The sequence below is a fragment of the Mobula birostris genome, chromosome 4 (genome assembly GCF_030028105.1).
Source record: "Mobula birostris isolate sMobBir1 chromosome 4, sMobBir1.hap1, whole genome shotgun sequence".
In the NCBI taxonomy this organism is placed as follows: Eukaryota; Metazoa; Chordata; class Chondrichthyes; order Myliobatiformes; family Myliobatidae; genus Mobula; species Mobula birostris.
Genome location: NC_092373.1, coordinates 72,613,669 through 72,638,999, shown reverse-complemented (window position 1 = coordinate 72,638,999; position 25,331 = coordinate 72,613,669). Strand labels below are relative to the sequence as shown.

At 41.0% G+C, this 25,331-nt stretch overlaps 1 protein-coding gene across 2 annotated transcripts in view; it reads right to left on the bottom strand.

Annotated features, from left to right (window-relative positions):
* The window catches only part of LOC140196410 (EF-hand domain-containing protein D1-like), a 127,932-nt gene extending 102,981 nt beyond the window's left edge, over positions 1-24,951 (bottom strand). Inside the window, exon 1 of one of the 2 annotated variants that reach the window (XM_072255559.1) lies at positions 24,572-24,951. In XM_072255559.1, the coding sequence (XP_072111660.1) occupies positions 24,572-24,864 (293 nt within the window). In that variant the 5' untranslated portion in view covers positions 24,865-24,951. Of the gene's footprint in view, positions 1-12,219; positions 12,341-24,571 lie in introns of those variants that run through there. The other variant, XM_072255560.1, reaches the window with a different exon arrangement.
* Positions 24,952-25,331: the final 380 nt, after the last annotated feature.

Below are 25,331 nucleotides of genomic sequence, written 5' to 3'. Positions count from 1 at the left end.
ATCCGTGGAAACGATGAGTCGACGTTTCGGGCCGGAACCCTTCGTCAGGACTGAAGTCATTTTTTTGTTTTACTTTTACATGACATACTACTGGGTTATGGTCACTATTACAGTCTGCACCTGGATATGTTTTGCAGAGTCACTGAGTTTCTGAATCTTTGGTATATACTAATGGAGTAGGAAATCTTATGGATGAAAACAGGGCAAAAAGTGTTTTAGGACATTGGGCAATATCAGAAAGAGTGTTAGTTGTTAGATTCAGAGGACAACCATTTGATTTAGCAATTATACAGGTATATGCACCAACAACAGATAATATGCTGCCCGACCTGCTGAGTTCCTCCAGCGTGTTGTGAGTGTTGAACAATCCCTTGACTACTTGCAATTAATTAAAGAAGAAAACTTCAGACAAAAATTTACAATTGAAGTAAGGAATAGATTTCAAAGTCTAGAAATAGAATCTGTTGAAGATGATAGCAATCATGTAGAAATGAAATTTAACTCTCTAAAGGATGCCTTGGTAGAATCAGCAAAGTCAGTGATTTCTAAAAAAGATAAAAGCACAAAGAATAAATGGATGACAGATGAAATCAAAAATCTAATGGAAGTAACGAGACAGAAGAAAGCAAATCCTATAGAATATAAGTCCTTAGATAAAAAAAGTTAAAAGCTTAAGTTAAAAAGCCAAAGAAGAATGCTTAAACCAGGAATGTGAGCAAATAGAAAGAATCCCTATTACTGATCCAAAAAGGTTACATCAAAAAATCAAGAAAATCACTGGTAAAAAGCTCCTCTGTTCTTCAGGCGGATGTTTGAAAGCAAAGGACAGTACCATTATCATGAAAAAGGATGAGATTATGAACAGATGGACTGAGTATATTAAGGAATTGTTTGAAGACGATTGAGGCGAAAAACCAGAAATTAAGAAAAACATTGAAGGTCCAAGTATTTTAAAATCTGAAGTTCATAATGCAATAAATAAGATGAAGAAAGGAAAGGCAGCAGGTCCTGATGAATCAGTAATAGAACAAATTATCGCCCTTGAAGATTATGGAATTGAAAAACTTACTGATTTAATCACTGACATTTATGAGACTGGAATAATACCAGAAGAGATTAAAAAAATCAGTATTTATCACTCTTCCGAAGAAAGCCGGAGCAATAGAATGTGAATTACATTGGACCATAAATTTAATGAGTCATATCACCAAGGTACTTCTAAGAATTTTGATGACAAGAGCTAAAAGTAAGATACAAGCTGAAATAGGCAAAGAACAATGTGGTTTCGTGAAAGACAAAGGTACAAGAAACGCAATATTGATGTTAAGGATACTATCAGAACGAGCTATTCAAGTACAAAAAAATTTGTTTGTTTTATTGACTACACAAAAGCACTTGATAAAGTGAAGCACAATAAGTTATTTGAAATATTACAGAAAACTCTAGATCTAGATTCAAAAGACCTCCGCCTTATCAGAAATCTGTACTGGGAACAAACTGCCGCTGTAGGAATAGATGGAGAAGTGAGTCAGTTTACAAAAATCAAGAGAGGCGTTAGACAAGGGTGTGTTTTCTCCCCTGATTTTATTTAATGTGTACAGTGAAACAATATCACAAAAAATAAGAGACATCTTGGGAATCAAAGTTGGCGGTGAAAACACCAATAATTTCAGACATGCAGATGACACTGTGTTAATTGCAAGTACGGAGGAAGAACTACAAAACTTAATTGATATAATTGTTGAAGAAAGTGCAAAAATGGGTCTGTCTGTCTATTGCAAAAAGACAGAATGTATGGTAATATCAAAAAATAAGGAGAATCCTATCTGCAGGCTGAGAATAAACGGGGAGGACATAAAACAAGTACAGAACTTTTGCTACTTAGAAAGCTGGGTGACATCAGATTGCAGGTGCGACTTGGATATCAAAAGAAGAATAGGTATGGCAAAAGACACCTTTACGAGAATGAAGAGTATACTGACCAATACTAAACTAGGCATGACAACCTGCCTCAGGCTACAGAAATGTTACATTTATCCAGTTATGTTATATGGCTCAGAATGTTGGACAATATCTAGTAACACGAGGAAACGAATTGTAGCAGCAGAGATGTGGTTTTTGAGGGGATGCAAAGAATATCATGGACGAAATGAATATCTAACGAGGATGTCATGAACAGAGCAAACACAAAAAGAGAAATAATGTATGAGATCATGAAAAGGCAACATAACTTCATTGGACATGTGATTAGGAAAGAGGAGTTAGAATGCACGGTAATTATGGGAAAGATTGAAGGGAAGAAAGCAAGAGGAAGACAAAGACAAATGATGATGGAGACAGCGGCCAGAGAACTGGAAACGAATACCAATGAATTGATCCACTTGACCTGAAACAGGAGTGTTTGGGCCATGGCAGTCAAAGCTCAAACTGGGCATGGCACCTGATGATGATGATGATGATGATGATGATGATGATGATGATGAGTGTATGAAAAACAGTGGCAAAAGGTTCTAGACGCATAATGAAATACAAACGTATTTGAAAGGGCAATTTAAGTTTCTAAATTTAAGAGGGCATCAGTTTTTTGGAAGTAGCACAATGAGCCAGTTTGCTCCAGAGATTGTGATATCTGAGCATTTCTAAACTACAAAAATAGCCAATTATCCTTTTGTCTGTGAATCCAATGCTAACCAGCTGCGTCAAGGCATTGCTGCAACTTGTAAGACTAATACACACAATGTTAAACTTGTACTGGGCTTTATTGATTTCTTTTCTCTGATGGAAACATTCCAGTAAATCATCATCTCGTACCATTGCTGCTCAGCTGGCTATTCCGCAGTACAAAGAGCCGAGTCACTTGAAGCCGTTAAATGGCTCATGATGGCTATGTTACAATGACAATCAGAAATTTACAGAGTAAACAATGTCAATCTGCTCCAAAATAAACCCCGAAATGTTATAATTGCAAAACAATGACAAAATATTTAACTTGCCTCGTGTAATCTACATTCTTTTGTGGAACAGTCAGATAATGTACAGTGTAAAGCTACACCTCAGCTCAGGTCTTGAATGATTCATGTCAAGTCCTGAAATCAGTAACCCTTATGACATGTGACAATATAATCTGTCTATTCTATCTAAAATATCTATATTGTACTTTGATGAAGGGTCCTTGAACTGTTATGTTAGCTCTTTCTGCAGATGTTGCCTCACCTCCTGAATGTTTCCAGCATCATCCATTTTACTTCAGGTTTCCACTAACTGCAATTTGATTTTCACTACCTATTGTTATTGCTGGCACAGAAGAACAGCCAAATCAATACATCATTCTCCCGATGTTCCTGAAGATTTACATGTTCACACTGTTCTTAACTATTAGCTCAGCCATTATTGGAATTACAAAATACATTCCACAGCCCTCAAAGTAATGGCACAAGAGGCTGGAAATTTGGAGCAACACACAAAAGCTGGAGAACTCAACAGATCAGGCAGCATCTATGGAGGGAAAAGGACAGTCAACATTTTGGATTGAGACTCTTCATTATATTCCTAGCCTAGATCCATTGTCCTCCTGCTCTTTGCCACAGGAATTCAGACAATTTGACATCCCTTAAAATGTAACTTTCCCAGTAAAGCTTCCCTCCTTCTTCATGTTTCCCTAGTCCATAATGGCAAGAGTCCAAAATTAAAGAGTTCTTCAAAAGACTTTAGAAAAAAATCAGGTTAGTTTACAGTGTGAAATATTTATAGAAATCATGTATTGTACATTGGTCAATGTAGACATTAAATGGAATAATCACAATGAATTATGTGCCAAGGCTTGAAGATTACTTGAGGCATTTATTACACAAAGAAAATTTTAAGAATGTAGTAAGAAAGTGAAGTTATTTTCTACTTGATAAAAAAACTGCTTTATTTCCACATCTCTTCCAGAGAACTACTTAAGATTAGCTAGTCCATACTTCAGATCCAGTTAAGGCATAAGGCGACTTCTAGACCTTCTCCTTCCCATCTTTATGAATGGCAATGATATCAGAAGATTGCAGGAGCGAGCAGTTCATGCAGACTGTATCCTTATGCTTGACAAATCCAACCATCCCCCTCAAATATGACTTGAGAAGGCATGAGCCCGTCGATTCAAGACAATTAGTGTTGTTTTTTTATCCCCAGAGATTTTATTGTGTGAACTGCAGTTACTAAAATGTTACAATGTCAATATTGAGTCCAGTAAAATTTGGTACTATTTCAAATAGCTTAATTTTACTCAGTGTGAAGGTACATTCCAATACAGGTCAGGAACAAAGCACAGTACTCAAATGCCATGTTTTAGTCTCAACACCTACCAGGCAAAAATGTTAAAGAATATATGCATGGCTACAAGTCAAGGACAACTTGATTTAGTTAAATACTTATATTAATTGCACAGGACTAGTTTTCATGCAGTTTATTGCATTTGACATATTTTGATTCTACCACTAAAAAATACAGGAAATCTATGACAAGTCAAATACCTGACTGGTTCATTTAGAGATGATCTTAAGAAAAACTGTTTGTGACTCCTCTTGATAGTATTGACTGTCAACACTGATATACATAACACACTTTTATACTCATGGCAAAAGACTGTACAATGACTAAATTGTTCTAATGACTGACTTCTTAATTTAGCCTAGTCACATGATGAATTGACAGGAATTAAAAAAAGATTTTATCCATACAGAGAAAAAAAATTATACACTGAAGAGATAATGGTTGTTCTATGTGGTGTGAACAGTTCAGAGCAAGCAGAAGTAATATTATGCTATTCAACAATGAAGGTTTACATGAAAATTCACATTGACTAGAGGAAACATTGATGGATGTACAACCAAACTGACAAACATAACGTTTTCCTTCAGTTTGGAATTAAATTCTAATGCAAATTGCATAAATAATGGTGGCCCTAGTAGGTTTCACAGCAATTGCTGAGAATCCAAGTTCGACAATTTGCAATTGATGAGAATATTGTGATTTCACTGATCTGACAATGTTATGGATTGTAGACAAATTGACAAATCAATTGTAAAATGATCTTCATGGATCATCAAGGATTTTGAAGTCCTGCAATTGATAACTGCCAATTCACGTTTTTCATGCATGGGTGAGTAGGATGTTGCTCATTCTATTGTTTGCATGATTTGTTTTGTTTTTTCCCTCTTTCTCTGTGGGCACTGGGGGGGTTGGTCTTATTTTTTATAATTGGGCCCTTTCGCGTTCCTTGCTTTGTGAATGCCTCGACCAAATCTCAAGGTTATATCACTTCTACATTCGTTGACAATAGGTGCACTTTGAATCTTAGAATTTCCAGCAGGTCTATTATGTAGTAGCAAAGCATCTGCTGCTGGAGGAACTTAGTGCATGGAGCAGCATCTGTGAGGGAGTGGGTGGGGGAGGGATCGTCAGTACTTCAGGTCAAAACCATGGTTGAGGACTGCTAATCTGCCCCAGGACAGCTGTCTTTGTTGTGAAGTAGTATCCATAACTTAGTTTTAATACATTGCAAGACTTCTAACAAAATTAGATCCCAGCACAAAGTTGTCCAAAAGCTTAATGAGAAAAATGGAATTAAACAAACAATATGAGACTTCACTAGTTTAAAAAAATGAGAAAATGAAAGGGGAAGGATATAAGGAAGTTGTGAGGAATAAAAACACTGCTAATCCAAAGATAGTAACTATTACAACAAGTGAAATGATGCACAGTATCAGCAGTCCATACTCCACTCTCTTGACAGACGCATTCCCCACTGTCCAAATCAGCAGGATGGGGGAAATCTCCTTCCTTAAGAAAAGTTTATTGCCATTTTTTTGTGGTTGCAGTTTTCCCAAATTAAATTTCAATCCTCACAGAAAAAATTATCTTAATCCTCAGTTTATATCCTGACTGTGTTGTGGAGTTCAAATATATCTCTGATCAAAGACCAATATATTCTTGCCTCTGATGGGTTCAATACTCTGGAGTTTAGGAGAAAGATGAGCGGTTTCTTTAAAACATATGAAATTCCTGAAATACAGGATAAATGCAATACGAGTGACTTCCCAGGCTGGGTTATCTAGAACTAGGTTCACAATCTCAAAATAAGGGGTTGGACATTCAGAGCAAAGGTCAGGAGAAATATCTTCACCCAGAAAATAATGAATACTTAAAATTCTGCACCCAAGAGGGCTATAGAGGCTGAGTCACGAGAGAGAGATGGATATATTGTTGGATATTAAAGGAAATGACGGGATCAGTGGTAAGTGTGAGAGTGTGGCACTAGGTGAGAGTTTTGAACGGTGTTGCAGGCACAGCAGGTCAAATGAGCAACTCCTGCTCCCACATCTTCTGTTATAGAACAGAGTGCTAGAGGTCATCAGATGTCGCTGCTTCAAGTGTATTAAGGCAAAGGAAGATCTGTTCTCTGAATTCAAGGATTCCTAAATCTTCAACAGTATCCAGAAGTTGACAGGTTTTTAATTAGTAAGGGTGTCAACAATTATGGGGAGAAGGCAGGAGAATGGGGTTGATAGGGATAATAAATCAGCCATGATGGAATGGCAGAGCAGACTCGATGGGCTGAGTAGCCTAATTCTGCTCCTATATCTTATGGTTAGCCAAAATATGCAGGTAGGTACAAGACTGATGACCATCCTACCGATTTTCATGTTATGGACCATTGGGATTATTTTAGGCAGCAGATAATACTAGACAAACTTTTTTTTTAAATTCAGGACTAAAGCAGCCTTTGAATCTTAATTTTAAATGTGTCAATAATGCAAGCTTTTGGGTGCAAATTTCACAAGAGATTAACTTCTGTGAAATCCATTGCAAAAAGTATTTTAATTATAGGAAGGGGTGCAATTAAGGCTAGCAAAAAAAATGAGAAAATTGTTTCTATGGAGGGGAAGATTCTTCAGTCAAGGTGGGTGTTTAAGGATGAAATTCAGTTGTTTAGGAAACTAGCTGACCAGCAAATGTGCCATCAGCCGCTCTGGGTTCTCAGTCCAACTATGTGCAAAGGTCACTACTGCCATAAGCAAACCTGTTTTAAAAAAAGGTTCTAAAATTATAACGAACGAGTAAATAATTTGCTTTGGTCTCAATCAGCTGATTAATAGTTCAATACTTTATCAACTGACTTAGATTGTGTCTTTATTATTTCTCATATCAAAATCTGTGCTTTGACACCATGCCAATCTTGCCCTCTGAAAATTTACCTTCTGGAGTTCAGTCATGTAACTATACATAATACATTAAGGGAGGCATAAGATAACTAGTATGCACAGACTCACACAAAAAATTGAAAAATTTTCTGTATACATTAAAAAAATTGAATCAAGACTGATTGATAAGGTCATCCTGGGGGATATTTGAAATGTGATCCCAGACACTCTTACTTTAATTTCATTCATTAATCTCAATTTCAGCCTACTCAGAAGACAAGAGATTTGCAATTCAATTTGTGCTGTCAAAACAATGATGTAGCTCCAGCCATATTTTCTGTGCTCTTAGGTTAGGAGATTATGTTAACTGTGCTGCTAGTTGAGCACTACAGGGTTGGTCCTTATTCTCAACATCCTCAAGGCCAAGGTACTCTTCAATCTGCACCCATTGTATCACACTGTCCTCCAACAAATAGATTTAGATTAGATTTAGATTATGAGGACACTCCGTCCTCATTTATTGTCATTTAGAAATACATGCATTAAAAAATGATACAACGTTCCTCCAGAATGATATCACAAGAAAACACAGGACAAACCAAGACTAAAACTGCCAAAACCACATAATTATAACATATAGTTACAACAGTGCAAAGCAATACCATAATTTGATAAAGAGCAGACCATGGGCACAGTGAAAAAAGTCTCAAAGCCCTGATAGACTCATCATCTCACTCAGGCGGCAGAAAGGAGAAACTCTCCTTGCCATGAACCTCCAAGCGCCGCCAACTTGTCAATGCAGCACCAATGGAAGCACCCGACCGCAGCAGACTCTGAGTCCATCCGAAGACTTCGAGCCTCTGACCACCCCCTCCGATACAGCCTCTCCAAGCACCATCCTCTGCCATGTGCTTTGACCCCGCCCTGGCCGCCGAGCAACAAGCAAAGCCGAGGACTCGGGGCCTTCTCCTCCAGAGATTCTGGACCACACAGCAGCAGCAGCAGCAAAGCAGGCATTTCAGAAGTTTCACCAGATGTTCATCCATGCTCTCACGTCTGTCTCCATCAAATCAGGATTGTGCACGGCATCCTACTTACAAATAACAGACATCACCACCGGAGTGGCCGCTGCGAGCTGTGTCGCGCTGCCATCTTCTCCTCCCGCCGATGCTAGAAAACATAGCAGATATTAATGGTGAAATTAACCACCATTGTCTTTAATGTGCCATGGAGTCCTTCTTTGATTGAGGAAAGCAGTGTTGATGGTTCAGAGCTCAGCCCTGCACAAAACCCAATCTACTAACCAGTCATTATGATGCCTTCCTGTGTGCTTTCAAGACTTGGTCTACATCAGCAGGCATATCGAATCACAAGAAAGTTATCAAATGCAGTACCTGTGCAAAATCCTCCAAAGAATTTGAAAGGATGAATGAACAAAAACCCAAAGCCCACCTCCAAGCCAACATCCCCAGCACTGAGGTGCTAGTGACTCTCAGACAGCTACACAGCTCTGGACACATCATACAGATACCTAGTAACAGATCTCCATTTTGTGCTCACAGGAAGCATTAACCCAGGAGGACATAAAACCTGAAATCATCTCCCCCCCCGCCAACTCTCAGAAATTCCTGACAAGTGGTGGCTCTAGGTGGAGAAGATGCATTCAGAATGATGCTAAGAACCTCAAGTCTATGTATCAGGAACACATAGAAGTGCACCATGAAAGTGTACACTAACTTGAAGCCACCTACTTATCAGCCAGTTGCTTCCTGCCCCATTTTCTCTCCAGTCATCACAGAACACAGAGAGCAAGGGTGGAAGCAAGTTATCCTTGATCCTGAAGGACTGCCCAAGGAAGGTGTTCAGATGTGATTTAGCCCAAGAAAGAAGGCTGGCCCTATATCTGCGTCACTGGCCACATTCCTTTAGATACCCTGCATAATGTGGATAAAATAAGCTCACTTATTGCTGCATTTGAAACTTACAAGATATTTGTGTACTGATGGAGGCTAAATGAGTTAACACAGCAATCGTGGACTTAGGAAAAAAGTCCTGCTATTAGATTTTGAAATGTACTTTGTATCAAGGAAAATTCCACCCGAGGTCAGAAGTCAGAAGTTCCTGTTAATGCCACTTTAAATACAGGGAAATCTACTGAATTGGATTTACCAAAGTCTTGCATTGGAAGAATTCTGGCTTTATGTTTCACCTTGGTGAACAAGTTGGAAATTAAAGACAAGCAGTAAAATCTATGATGAGATGTATGCGGTGCACACGTGTGGCCTGACCTGACTCCACTACTGAGTCCAGAGAAACAGAAGTCAAAATGGTTCATCACAGGAATACACACAACTCCTACCATCACCTAGCTTTACTGTAGTAAAATGTCCTTAGGTAGCTCATCGGCTTGCTATTAGGCAATTCTGGATTTTGTGTTGTGACATGAAGCAGGTTTGATTAGGGAACTTAGCAGATAGATTTGAGCTTGCAGTTTAAGAGGGCGAAGCTAAAATCATATGTATTGGTATTACAGTTCAGTAAAGGTAACTAGTCATGAGAGAGCAGTTGGCCAAACTTGATTAGAAGGGGACACTAGCAGGAAAGGCGCTAAAGCAGCAATGGCTGGAATTTCTGATGGTAATTCAGAAAATGCAGGATTGTTTCCTCCCAAAATGGAATCAGAATCACGTTTATTAGCATTGACATATGTCATGAAATTAGCTGTTTTGTAGCAGTACAGTGCAAGATGTAAAAAATTACTACAGGTTACAAGAAGTTATAAAAGAGGAACAGTGAGGTACTGTTCAAGGGTTCATGGACAATTCAGCAATCTGATGGCAGAGGGGAAGAATTTGACTCTGAAATGTTGAGTGTGTATTTTCAGACTCCTGTACCTCCTCGCTGATGGTGCCAATGAGAAGTGGGCATGTCCCGGATGGGAAGGGTAATTTCTTGAGGAACCACCTTTTGAAGATGTCTTTGATGGTGGGGAGGCTTGTGTCCATGATGGAGATGACTGAGTCTACAATCCTCTGCAGCCTCATTTGATCTTGTGCATTGGAGCCTCCATACCAGGTGATGATGCTACCAGTCAGAAAGCTCTCCAAGGCGCTTCTGTAGAACTTGGCTGAAGGAAGTCAAATCTGATTCATGGCACACCAAACTCTGAGCTGCCTGATAGCAAGTCTATGAGCCTCCTAAGGACATCTTACAACGGTAGTTAGGTGGTAGGTGGAATCCTGTGTATTCTTGCTGTGGAATCTTTTGACATCTGTTTGTCCGGACTCAGTAGGGTAGTCAGGTCAGGTCACACTTGTTCACCTCATACATTTCATTTATTCGTCCATTCTAAAGGGAGAAGCAGGCAATCATGGCTGAGAAGAAAAGTCAAAAATAGCATGAAAGCAAAAGAGAGAGCAAAAGCTAGCAGGAAGGTAGAGGATTGGGAGGCTTTTTAAAACAGCAAAAGGAAGTTAACAAAGCAATAAGGGAAGAAAAGATGAAATATAAGGATATCAAAAGTTTTCTCAGATATACTGAATAAAGAGTAAAAGAGAAGCAAGACTGGACAACAAACTGCTGGACACTGAAGAGTGGTAATGAGAAAAAAGGAGATACCAGATAAACTGAACAAATATTTTGCATCAGTCTGCATCGTGGCAGACACCAGCAGTGTGCCAGAAATTCAAGTTAATTAGTAGGTAAAAGTGAGTGTAGTCACTATTACTAAGGAAACAGTGCTTGGGAAGCTGAAAGGTCTTAAGGTGGTTAAGTCACCTGGATCAGAGGGACTACACCCAAGGGTTCTGAAAAAAGTTGGTGAAGAAAGAGTGATGGCATCAGTAATGATCAAGAATGATGAGAGTCAGGAATGGTTCCAGAAGACTGAATAATTACAAGTATCAGTCCACTCTTTAAGAAGGAGAGGAGCTTAAAGGCAAGTAGTTATAGGTTGGTTTGCCTGGCTTAAGTCATTGATAAGATATTAGTCTCCATTATAAAAGACTACTTGGAAGCATTCGATGGAATAGGCTAAAGTCAGCATGGTTTCCTTCAGAGGAGATCTTGCCTAACAAATCTGTTGGAATGTTTTGAGGAAGTAACAAGTGGAGAGACCTGAAAGGCAAAAGGGAATCTGTAGATGTTTTTTATTTGGATTTTCTGAAAGTCTTTGACAAGGTGCTGCACATGAGACTGCTAAACAAGTTAAGAGCCCATGGAGAGATATTAGCATAGGCAGAAGTTTGGCTGACTAGCAGAAGGCAAAGAGGAGGAACAAAGGGAGGTTTTTCCTTGTTGTTTGCCAGTGACAAGTTGTGTTCTCAGGGGTCCATGTTGGTTCTGCTACTTCTCATGTTATAGGTTAATGATCTGGATAATAGATTTGATGGCTTTGTGGTCAAGTTTGCAAATGATACAGGGATAGGTGGAGGAAAGGTAGTGTTGAGGAAGTAGAGAGTCTGCAGGTGGACTTGGAGGGTTGGGAGAATGCAGCATCCATTTTTTTGCTTTAATATTTAAGAGTTCCAAGTTCTTAGTACAACAAACTTTTACAACTTGGTACAACAGGTTTATTTTGGATGTGAACGTTCTTCACTTTCCTGCTGTACTAAAAACATCCAATACAACCCAAATCAAAAACTAAAATCCAACAAGACATTGAAGCCAAATTCCTTGTGGAGATAATCCTGCTATACAAAAGCCATTTCAAACATTGATACCCAATTTACACTCCACAAGTTTAGCATGGTTAAGTTGTCAAAACCACTTTGCACCATTACTAAAATGGTGGTGTGAATGCACTTCAAGTTTAATCTTGTTGCCAATTTGTATTACATCTCATGGGAATCAAAAGTCTATGTATAGGACATCAAAAATTAAAGTGAAACTGGTAATTTAAACAGAATATTTATGACACATTGACATAAACTCTAAAAAAGGTCATTGCAGTAATAATTAGTAATTAATTAGAGAAGAAAATAAATCACATACTCAAGTTTCTAAATATGTAAAAACTACAAAAACCCAAGTACTATACCTCAAGGGACTTCATAGGCCATTAAAGATGAAATAGTTCTCTTCCTGCAATCAACCCATGAACAAGGCGAGCTTACAAAGTATAATACTGTTTCTAGGCCAGTTCTAGTGAAATGCTCATGTTCTGGCATTACAGTATCTCAATGATGTGATATGATCGCTTTGGGTGTAACTGCTATTTAAGTGTCCTTTCCATGTGGCACTGTAGATGCACAGTGATACAGAGCTGCTGAGTGCAGGCTAAAAAGATAAGGGTCGAAGCCTTGCACAAGGCCATATATGGTGACCTTCAGCCACTTAATCTACTTCAATGTTATTTCTGTGCCACATGTTAGGAAAGTAACTGCTCATTTTCAAAATTACACTGTCAGTCACATCGGAAGGAATGGCAAATTGTCATTCAATCTAATCACCTAAATGCATATCAAATAAACGGCATCCAGAACTATGATATCCTGCAAATAATTCAAAACAGGCTTCAAAAACAACCATTTCCAGTAATGTTGCTTGAGAGGGTTGTTTTGTACAAGGATCTGGTCTTCTATAAAGAATCCGCATCTTGATAATAATTCACATTAAAAGTTTACCTGCAGCCAAGCAAGATGTCTTTTCTTTTAAAAAAATATGTTATTTGATCATGTTGCCCTTGTTAAAAGAAAGTTGGAAGTTCTGCAGGGGATCACAGTGAACAGAAGAAAATAAGAGCAACTTGATTCAAAACTGAACTATTTATAGCACATCCTATGGATTTCAGGCTGAAGGGCATTGTGAAGTGGGGACAAAAGCTACTCACACACATAGAAACAATTCATTTTCAAACCTTGAATTTTCTATCCAGACAGGAAACATGGAGTGCTTGGAATTAGATACACAGGGCACAGTGTGTGTGTTACACTCAATTGGGAGCTGCAACTCCCCCCAAAAGAAAATTTCAGCATCAACTAACTAAACTGTTTTAAGAAAACTAAAAATTTCCAATGAGAGAAAATCTTTGTCAATTAGTCTTTCCAGTTGTTGGCAAGTCGGTTTATAATGGTCTCATGTACTGAGATACAGTGAAAAACTTGTCTTGCATACCACTTATACGGATCAATTCATTACAACAGAACATTTAGGTAGTACAAGGTAAAACAATAACAGAGTGCAGAATAAAGCGTAGCGTAGGTAGGCAGTAAGGTGCATGGTCACAAAGAGGTAAATTGTGAGGGCTAGGGTCCATCTCATCATATGAGAGAAACATTCAAGTCTTATAACAGCAAGATAGAGCTGTCCCTGAATCTAGTAGTACATGCTGTACTGCGCAGATGCAACAAAAATGTTCCCATAGAGGTGCGGCAAAGAGCTTTAAAAACCCAGTCTCTATAAAAGAGAGCTACTGCCCAGTGGAGCAGTCATCGTCCGAGTAGTCTGAGTCAGAATAGTAAGGCTTTGGTGAGTACAAGTGGAGGCTAGGTAATTAGGTAAGTTCATTCCTTACTTAAATCTTGAGAGAATTGGGGTATGTCTACAGAGCTGATTTTCTGTTCTGGGTGTCAGATGTGGGACTTCCAGACTTCCAGCCTCCCCGATGGCCACATCTGCACCAGGTGCATTGAGATGCAGCTCCTCAGAGACCGTGTCAGGGAATTGGAGCTGCAGCTCGATAACCTTCAGCTTGTTCAGGAAAGTGAAGCAGCGAAAGACAGGAGTTACAGGCAGGTGGTCACCCCAAAAGGCTACAGGAGACAGATAAATGGGTGGCTGTCAGGAGGGGGAATGGAGAATGTCAGATGTGGCCGTCCCCCTCAACATTTCGAGTACTGTTGGGGGGGACAACCTACGTGACGGAAGCAACAACGACCATGCTTCTGGCACTGAGTCTGGCCCTGTAGCTCAGAAGGGTAGGAAACCGAAGAGGATGGCAACAGTAATAGGGGACTCTATAGCATGGGGGGTGGGGAGGAGATAGGTGATTCTGTGGATGTGAAAAAGAAACACAGATGGTAGCTTGCCTCCCAGGTGCCAGTGTCCACAATGTTCCTGAACGTATCCACAAAATCCTGAAAGGGGAAAGTGAGCAACCAGAAGTTGTGGTACATATTGGTACCAACGACATGGGTAGAAAAAGGGAGGAGGTCCTGAAAAAGAAATACAGAGAGTTAGGAAGGAAGCTGAGAAACAGAACCTCAAGGGTAGTGATCTTGGGATTGCTGCCTGTGATACCCGACAGCGAGGTTGGGAATAGAATGAGGTGGCAGATAACGTGTGGCTGAAGAATTGGAGCAGAGCGCGGCGATTCAGATTTCTGGATAATTGGGATCCAGATTCAGATTTCTGGATAATCTGGGGCAGGTGTGACCTGTACAAAAAAGATGGGTTGCACTTGAATCTGAAAGGGGCCCAAATTCTTACAGGCAGGTTTACTAGAGCTGTTGGGAGTGGTGTAAACTAATATGGCAGGGGAATGGGAACCAGTATGATAGAGCTGAGGATGAGTCAGCGTTTACAAGTAGATGATGGATGTAACATGAATATAAGGAAAGACAAGCCAACGATTGGGTACAAATGCAAAGAGACAGCAGAGTTAGATTGTACTACAGAGGCAAGATTCAAAGGGCGAAGAATGCAGCACTGAAGGTGCTGTATTTAAATGCATATAGATTCGGAATAAGGTGGATGAACTCGAGGCACAATTAGAGATTGGTCGGTATGATGTGGGCACCACTGAGTCGTGGCTGAAGGAAGGCCATAGTTGGGAGCTTAACATCAAAGGATACACTTTGTACTGAAAGGACAGACAGGAAGACATAGGTGGTGGTCTGGTTCATGGTAAGAGATGGAATTACATCTTTAGAAAGAGGTAACATAGGGGCAGAGAACACTGAATCTTTGTGGATGGAGTTTACAAATTGCATGTGTAAAAAAAATTATGGGAATCATATACAGGCCTCCAAATAGTAGCCAAGATGTGGAGTTGAAATTGCAAAGGGAGCTGGAAAAGGCATGTAATAAGGTTAATGTCACAATTATAATGGGGGACTTCAATGTGCAAGGGGATTGGGAAAATTAGGTTGGTGTCGGATCACAAGAGAGGGAATTTGTTGAATGCCTATGAGGTGGCTTTTTAGGGCAGCTTGTGCTTGAGCCTACTAGGGGAAAGGCTATCTTAGATTGGGTGTTGTGTAATAACCCAGATCTTATTAGGGAGCTTAATGTAAAGGAACCCTTAGGAGAGAGTGATCATAATATGATTGAACTCATACTGCAATTTGAGAGGGAGAAGCACAAGTCACATGCATTAGTATCACAGTGGAATAAAGGGAATTGCAGAGGCATGAGAGACGAGCTTGTCCAGGTGGATTGTTGTATATTGGTGGGGATGACAGCAGAGCAGAGATGGCTGAAGATTCTGGGAATAGTTCATAAGACGCAGGATAGATAGCTCCCACAGAAGCTGCGTTCACCAGCAACTTTTATGTGTGTTGTCCCACAGAAGTTGTTGTTCTCAAATGGTAGGGGTAGGCAACTGTGGCTGACAAGTGAAGTTAAGGACTGCATAAAAGCCAAGGAAAAGACATATAAGGTAGCAAAACTGAGTGGGAAGTTGGATGATTGGGAAGCTTTTAAAATCCAACAAAAGGCAACTAAAAAAACTGTAGGAAGGGAAAAGATGAAATATGAGGGCAAACTGGCCAATAATATAAAGCAAGATACCAAAAGTTTTTCAGTTACAGAAAGAGTAAAAGGGAATTGAGAATTGATATTGGATCACTGGAAAATGATGCTGGTGAGGTAGTAATGTGGGACGATAAAAAGGCAGATAAACTTAGAGTACTTTGCATCTGTCTTCACTATGGAAGACACTAGCAGTATGCCAGAGGTCCATGAGTGTCAGGGAGCAGGAGTGAGTGCCATTGCTATTACAAAGGGAAATGTGCTGGGCAAACTTAAAGGTCTTAAGGTGGACAAGTCATCTGGAACAGATGGACTTCATCCCAGCATCCTGAAAGAGGTTGCTCAAGAGATTACGGATGAATTGTTCATGATCTTTCAAGAATCACTTGATTCTGGCATGGTGCCGGACTCTACTCTTTAAGAAGGGCTAAAAGTAAAAGAAAGGAAATTATAGGTCAGTTAGTCTAACCATAGTGATTGGGAAAGTGTTGGAGTATATTTTTAATGATGAGGTTTCAGGGTACTTGGAGACTAATGATAAAATAAGTCAAAGTCAGCATGGCTTCTGTAAAAGGAAATCTTGCCTGACAAATCTGTTACGAGTAAGTTGAGGAAATTACAAGCAGGGTGGACAAAGGAGAGGCAGTGGACATCATTTACTTACATTTTCGGATGGCATTTTATAAGGTGCCGCAAATGAGTCTGCTTAACAAGTTAAAATCCTCTGCCTTTACAGGAAAGATACTGGCATGGATAAAGGAATGGTTGACAGGCAGGGGCAGCGAGTGGGAATGAAGGGGGCCTTTTTGATTGGCTGTCAGTGACTAATGGTGTTCCTCAGGGGTGACTATTGGGACTGCTACTTTTCACATTGTTTGTCAGTGATTTGGATAATGTAATTGCTGACTTCGTGGCAAAGTTTGCGGATAAGACCATAAGACAAAGGAGAAGTAGGCCATTCACCCCATTGAGTCTGCTCCGCCATTCAATCATGGGCTTATCCAATACTTCCAGTCATCCCCACTCCCCTGCCTTCTCCTCATACCCTTTGATGCCCTGGCTAATCAAGAACCTATCTATTTCTGCCTTAAATACACCCAATGACTTGGCCTCCACAGCCATTCGTAGCAACGAATTCCACAGATTTACCACCCTCTGACTAAAGTAATTTCTCTGCATCTCTGTTCTAAATGGAAGTCCTTCAATCCTGAAGTCGTGCCCTCTTGTCTTAGACTCCCCTACCATGAGAAATAACTTTGCCATATCTAATCTGTCATGCCTTTTAACATTCAGAATGTTTCAATGAGTTCCCCTCTCAATCTCCTGAACTCCAGGGAATACAGCCCAAGGGCTGCCAGGTGTTCCTCATACAGTAACCCTTTCATTCCTGGAATCATTCTCGTGAATCTTCTCTGAACCCTCTCCAATGTCAGTGTATCCTTTCTAAAATAAGGAACCCAAAACTGCACACAATACTCCTAGTGTGGTCTCATGAATGCCTTATAGATCCTCAACATCTCATCCCTGCTCTGATATTCTGTACCTCTAGAAATGAATGCCAACATTGCACACGCCTTCTTCACCACCGATTCAACCTGGAGGTTAACCCTTAGGGTATCCTGCCCCAGTCCCAAGTCCCTTTGCATCTCTGCATTTTGAATCTCTCCCTATCTAAGTAATAGTCTGCCCTTTTATTTCTTCCACCAAAGTGCATGACTATACACTTTCCAACATTGTATTTCATTTGCCACTTCTTTGCCCATTCCCCTAAACTATCTAAGTCTCTCTGCAGGCTCTCTGTTTCCTCGACACTATCCACTCCTCCACCTATCTTTGTATCATCAGCAAATTTAGCCACAAATCTATTAATCCCATAGTCCAAATTATTGACGTACATCGTAAAAAGCAGCAGTCCCAATACCAACCCCTGCGGAAATCCACTGGTAATCAGCAGCCAGCCAGAATAGGATCCCTTTATTCCCACTCTCTGTTTTTTGCCCATCAGCCAATGCTTGCTTCCCTGACACTCTTGAATGTCCGGTATACTGCAGATGTCTTCCACTGTGAAGACTGATGCAAAATATACATTCAGTTCCTCTGTCATCTCTACGTCTCTCATTACAATATCTCCAGCATCATTTTGTATTGGTCCTATATCTACCCTCAATTCTCTTTTACCCTTTATATATACTTAAAAAAGCTTTTAGTATCTTTTTTGATATTAGTCATCAGTTTCCTTTCATAATTCATTTTTTCCTTCCTCATGACCTTCTTAAGTTTCCTTCTGCAAGTTTTTAAAAGCTTCCCAATCCCCTATCTTCCCACTAGCTTTGGCTGCCGGGTATGCCCTCCCTTTTGCTTTTACTATGGCTCTGACTTCACTTGTCAGCCACGGTAGTGTCCTTCTTCCATTCGCAAATTTCTTCTTACTTAGAATATATCTGTCTCATTTTTCACAGAAACTTCAGCCATTGCTGCTCTGCTGTCCTTCCTGCCAGTGTCCCTTTCCAGTCAACCTTGGCCAGTTCCCCTCTCATGCCATTGTAATTTTCTTTATTCCACTGAAATACTGACGCATTGGAATTTAGTTTCTCCTCAAATTTCAAAGTAAACTCGATCATATTGTGATCACTGTTACCGAGGGTTCCTTAACCTTAAGCTCTCTTATCACCTCTGGATCATTGCACAACACCCAATCCAGCACAGCCGATCTCCTAGTGGGCTCAACAACAAGCTGTTCCAAAAAGCCATCCCTTAGACAGTCTACAAATTCTCTCTCGAGGTCCAGTACTGAGCTGGTTTTACAAATCCACTTTCACGTTAACATCCCCAACGATTATCATGACATTGCCCTTCTGACACGTCTTTTCTATCTCTAGCTGTAATCGGTAATCCACATCCTGGCTGCTATTTGGAAGCCTGTATACAACTGCCATTAGGGTCCTTTTACCCTTGCTATTTCTTAACTCAACCCATAGAGACTCTGCACCTTCCAATCCTATGTCATCCCTTTCTAATGATTTAATATTATTTCTTATATACAGGGCCACACCAACCCCTCTGCCGACTAACCTATCTTTCTGATACACCGTATATCCTCGGATATTCAACTCCCAGTTGCAGCCATCCTTTAGCCAAGTTTCAGAGATGGCCACAACGTCATACTTGCCAATCTGTAGCTGAATTTCAAGATCGTCCATTTTATTTCTTATGCTGCATGCATTCAAATACAACACTTTCAGTCCAGCATTTGTTGCTTTCTGTTTTAACTGCACCATGCCCCTATTGTCCTGTAACTCATCCCACTGGCTGTGATTATGCCTCATCTCCTGCCTGTCCTTTCTATCATCTTTGTTGCACGCTATCTTTGATTTATTTCTGTTTTCCCCTTCCTCAGCTCTATCAATCCGGTCCCCATCCCCCTGCAAATTAGTTTAAACCCTCCCTAACAGCTCTATTAAACCTACCTGCTAGGACATTTGACCCCTTTGGGTTCAGGTGTAACTCATCCTTTTTGTACAGGTCATACCTCCCCCAGAAGATGCCCCAATGATCCTGGAACCGGAAACCCTTCCCCCTACACCAGTCTCTCAGCCATGCAACAATATGCCTAATTATCCTATTCTTGCACTCGTTAGCACGTGGCACAGGCAGCAATCCTGAGATTACTACCCTTTCAGCTTCCTGCCCAACTCCCTGAATTCTCTCTTCAGGACTTCCTCCCTTTTTCTGCCTATGTCATTTGTACCAATGTGTACCAAGACTTCTGGCTGTTCACCCTCTCCCTTCAGAATACTCTACACCCGATCTGAGATATGCCATACCCTGGCATCTGGGAGGCAACACACTGTGCGGTTATTTCTATCAGGCTGACAGAACCTTCTGTCTGTTCCTGTCAATATGGAATCCCCTATGACTACCACATTCCTCATCTTCTCTCCCTTCTGTACCACAGAACCAGGCTCAGTGCCAGAGAGCCGATCGCCGTGGTTGTCCTCTGTCAGGTCACCCCCCTAAACAGCATCCAAAACGAGATAACGATTACTGAAAGGGATGGCCATATGGGTGCTCTCTGCTATTTGAGGTCTTCCCATCCCTTCCCTGACAGTGACCCAATTATCTAACTCCTGCAGCTGCGGGATGACTAACTCCTTGTAGCTCCCATCTATCTCTTGCTCACTTTCCCTAATAAGCTGTAGGATGATACAAAGATAGGTGGAGGAGCAGGTAGTGCTGAGGAAGCAATGCTTTTGCAGAACCACTCAGACAAAATGGAAGAATGGGAAAAAACGTGGCATATGGAATACAATTTTGGATATGATAATGCATTTTGGCAAAAGGAACAATATTATCTAAATGGGGAGAAGATTCAAAAATCAGAGATGCAAAGGGACTTTTGAGTCCTGTTGCAAGACTCCCAGAAGGTTAATTTACAGGCTGAGTCTATGTAAAGAAGGCAAATGCAATGTTGGCATTATTTCAAGGGGAATAGAATATAAAAGCAAGGAGGTAATGCTGAGCCTTTAGAAGACACCCGTCAGGCTGCAGTTGGAGTATTGTCAACCGTTTTGGGCCCCATATTTCAAAGCGAGTTGCACAAGGATGATTCCAGGAATGAAGGGGCTAAAATATGAGGAGCGTTTAGCAGTTTTGGGCCTGCACTCACTGGAATTTGGGGGATCTCATTGAAACCTACTGAATGTTGAAAGGACTAGATAGGGTGGATGAGGAGAGGATGTTTCCTATGGTGGGGTATCCAGAATTAAAGGGCACAGCCTCAAAATTGAGGGGGAACCTTTTAGAACAGAGGTAGGGAGGATTTTTTTCCAGCCAGAACGGTGAATCTGTGGAATGCGCCGCCACGGGCTGTGGTGGAGGCCGAGTCCATGGGTATATTTAAGGTGGAAGTTGATAGTTTCCTGATCTGTTAGGGCATCATAGGGTATGGTGAGAAGGCAGGTGTATGGGGTTGAGAGGGATCCTGGATCAGACATGATGAAATAGTACAGCAGACACAATGGGCCGAATGGCCTAATTCTACTCCTATGTCTTATATGGCCTTTTGCTTTTCATCTTCTGTCTGATGGAAGGAGAAGAGGGAACGTCCAGGGTGCATGGGATCTTTGATTATGCTGCCTGCTTTACTGAGACAACAAGAAATATTAGCCCATGATTGTACTAACACCATAACAGACAGTTATCGTGTTAGTACAATCATGGGCTAATATTTCAACACCATTCAACACCATATTGATACAGACATCACTGAACACATCAATGCATTGTGTTGAAGATTAATTTAGTAAAGGTATTGACTAACCCCAAAATAGTTAGATAGGTTTTATTATTTTATTTTTATGTAATTTAGAGACGCAGAATGGCATCAGGCCCTTCTGGCCTAACTACACCCATCTGACCAATTAACCTACTAACCCGTGCGTCTTTGGAATGTGGGAGAGAAACAGAGCACCAGGAAGAAAGCCAGGCAGTCCCGAGGAGAACGTACAAGCTCCTCACAGGCAGCAGCAGAAATGAACCTGGGCCACTGGCGCTGTAGTAGTGTTAAGCTAACTGCAACACTACCATGCCACAGATGACAGAAAAAGACATGTTGCTGAAATTTTACTTAAGATGTCTTGCAACAGTTGTGTAATTTAATTTCTTATGAGTGAAGGTAACTTACACAACTAATTGCAAGAGATTGTCATGGTTTTCATATTTCCAGTGCCATGTTTACACCTCAAACCTATCACTCTTGCATTAACTGTGTAGTCAAAAATTGAAATGGATCAAAGTTTTTCAGTTTTCCATTCATATCGTCAAACCTTGGTGTAATGCTCAGCTGAAGGAAAATTCGGTGTGGCTTGCCATTGTGTGTCAGACATGTGGTCTGTCAAAGTAAAGTGTGGAATTGTTATTCAGAGAGATGTCGGAAATTCAGTATTAGTGTACTGCACATGCAGGTACAACAGACATGTCTACACATGATCACACCAGTAGACGTTAAACAAGAAGAATGAACCGTTGCGATATTGCAGGAAAAAACACCAGACCTAGGTAAGGCAGAGCTTCATTGAAGAGATCCAAATACAAATTGCAGGAAGTTATTGTATGGGGTTGAGTGAGGTCTGGGATTAGCCATGATGAAATGGCAGAGCAGACTCAATTGGCTGAATGGCCTAATTCTGCTCCTCTCTCTTACGGTCTTATGGGAATGAACATTAAGGAAATTGAAGGAGGCTGAAGAAGACCGTCCATATGAAAGAGACCGAGGTTGATATACTATTGGAGTATGACAACAGTCTATAAATAGAAGTGGGTGGGATGGTTCTATCTAGGAAAAGCAATCATTAACAGTGGTCTGTGGCTCTCTGTGCCAGCAACTTTTGAGTATGGGTCAAGGAGGCAGGAAGTGGATTCAATAGACAAGGTTGGTTAAAATGGGAAAGAGGTGGAGATCTAAATAGATAACATCCACCTTAAGTGACATACACTCAGCGGCCACTATATTATGTACACCTGGTTACTAATGCAAACATCTAATCAGCCAATCATGTGGTAGCAACTCAATGCATAAAAGCATACAGACATGGTCAAAAGGTTCAGTAGTTGTTCAGTCCAAACTGAGGAAGAAATGGGACCAAGTGACTTTGACTGTGGAATGATTGTAGGTGCCAGACAGGGTGGTTTGTGCATTTCAGAAACTGCTGATCTTCTGGTATTTTCATGCACAACAATTTCTAGAGTTTACAGGGAACGGAGCAAAAAACAAAACAAAAATCCGCTGAGTGACAGTCCTGTGGGTGAAAACGCCTTATTAATGAGAGAGGTTGGAGGAGAATCCCAGACTGGTTCAAGCTGCCAGGAAGGGGACAGTAACTCAAATACCCACGCGTTTGTTACAACAGTGATGTGCGGGAGACTATCTCTGAACACACAACAAGTGAAGTGGACGGGCTACGGCAGCAGAAGGCCACAAACACACAGGCGGTGCCGAATAAAGTGGCCATTGAGTGTAGGTCCATGAGTTGCTTCTGATTATGGCACAACTAGCAGCGCAGGATAAACAAAGCAACATGCTCTCAAAGCAGGCAAGTGGACACAAGGGAATACTTGAGCAGATCTCATGCTGTGGAACACTTGTGACGAGTGGATCAAAAAAACGTGGACCATGTGTATGCCCGCTAGGGGAATGGGTGTTAAATATTGTTGGTGCCAACACAGATGGGTCATTTGTCAATGTGTATTTTGAATTATAGGAACAGGATACAAGTCAAATCCAGTTAATAGGGAAGCCTAGATCAAATTACAATTTAATCAGACCTAACTTTCATTCCAGTCAATAGTTAATGCAGCAGCGGCAAGTTAATTAACGTTTCGTTTGTCCTTGAATTAATGCAGCTATTCCAAGGAATTCTTGGGAAATTTCCGGTTTGGCTGCAGATTTCACCGGCCAGCTTGCGAATGGATGAGTACACATGACATCGGTATCAACTGCACGTTTACAGAACAAACTGTAACCTAACAGTCCAGGTGGCCCTGTGTCGAATGGTACCATACTTAACTATTGGTTACAGTTTTATTGCTGGTACACGGCATACGGAATTTAATACTCTACAAATCATAAAGAAATCCAGAAGTGGAATTTCAATTACAGTACTTCATGTTTTTTAAAGACATGCCATGAATATTTCAAACTAGAATCAGCAAACTACCACTTCCGTCAAAAAAAAAGTATCCCTCGCTTGGTAAAGGACCTCTTCGGGTTCTGATGGTCTTTACGTGTCCCAGAACCTTTGAAAGGATGACAGGGGACCTTGTGAAACGGAATGAGAATAAGGTCAGATTCCACTTCCACAACCTTGTGCTGATCAACGCCCGGCGTAACGCGCTGCCTGTGGGGACCGGGATGTTGTCATCCAGTTTATAAACAGCCATGGATCAGCCTAAAGTAAAGCCGACTAGTAGGTAGTGATACTTTCCTGGGATCATTGAGGTGGGCTTGTCTCAGAGAGGAAGAGCGCTTCCTCGTCCTGTTTTAAAGAAACTGCTCTAGTCACCACCTAGATCTGCATTATTAACCATTAGAAAATCCACATCGCAGCCGGAGACCTTAACGCCACCACTAACAATGTCCTACCCAGTTTGAATAATTAGAAGTACATTGAAACACTAGGAATGTGGTCGGGGCTTGGCAAAGTGGGCGAAAAGCATCTACGTTCTTGGTCACTTATTGAAGGACAGGTGCTTCCTGACTGGAATCCAGCCAGTGCCATTGGGATAAGTACCGTGTTGGGCCGCGTTTCATCCTCCGCGGGTTAATTTGAAGAACCACACAGAGGGCGAGACCAGCATTTCCAGTCCTGGCTCACTGCAACAACGCGGCCACGCTGGGACAGATCCCTTCCGAGTCCGCAGAAACTCACTTCATCATTTGTATTAAGAAAAAACTCAGAGGTTCCTTTAACTAACGAGAACATCTCTAAGACCGCCACCATTTGAAATACAAAGACGACGGCAAACAATGAGAAAAGAACCGTTGAGAAAAACTTAGTCATGGGCTTGCTAACAACCGGAGTTAGAAGCAAGACTGGCCGATGTATATCCGTGCCCAGAGTGAATATACCGAACATTAAGAAAGAATATTAAACTAACAACGGAATTGGAAATATACAACTCGCAGGATCGCCTATACTCACTGTTTGAACATTTTTTCCATGTCCTTAATCTGTTTCCTGGTGAATTCTTTGAATTCGGTGTAAGGGTTAAACACTTTAGCCTGTTTGGGCTCTGTCGTCCCATCATTGATACCCAGTCTCCTGGTCAGTTTAGCGGATAGTTCGGTGTCTGCATTGCTGGTGACCGGTTTTTCCTCCTCTACACCCACCTCAATGTGATTATTATTTTCAAGGATGGCACCGTTTGAATTTTCTGTCGATTCTTCCAGCATCAGCCGGCGTTGGAGTTTTTTGGCCAGTTCCTCAGATGCCATGTCGCCACGTGAGAGTTTAAAATAGCCTCCTGCTACCAACACACGACTAATCTGTGAAATTTACAAACACTTACTCAACTTCAAAACCGCTGCCCTCTTTATAATTTAGGGAGGGAGGCGGAGCCGTACTGACTGACAGTTCCAGAAGCCATTAGAAAGGCGGGTATGCCTAACGTAAACCGTCAAGTAACCAATCAGCGCAGAGAGGGCAGGGAATGTATGTTACAGTAAATTGGAGATTGGAGTCAGGGTTATGCCGAGAAGGACACTGTATGACCTTTGCCGACCTCAGACCGGACCAAAACACTTTACAATCAAAGGTAACCAATTTTTAATTTTACCTCTCTCAGTTATTGTTACTTTAACATTTCTTTTGCATTGTCTCGGTCTGTACTACAGTCTTTGCCCCTATCTACCGCTTTGCGCTCGGTACGAGATATGTTGTATTATTGCTATGTATACGATTT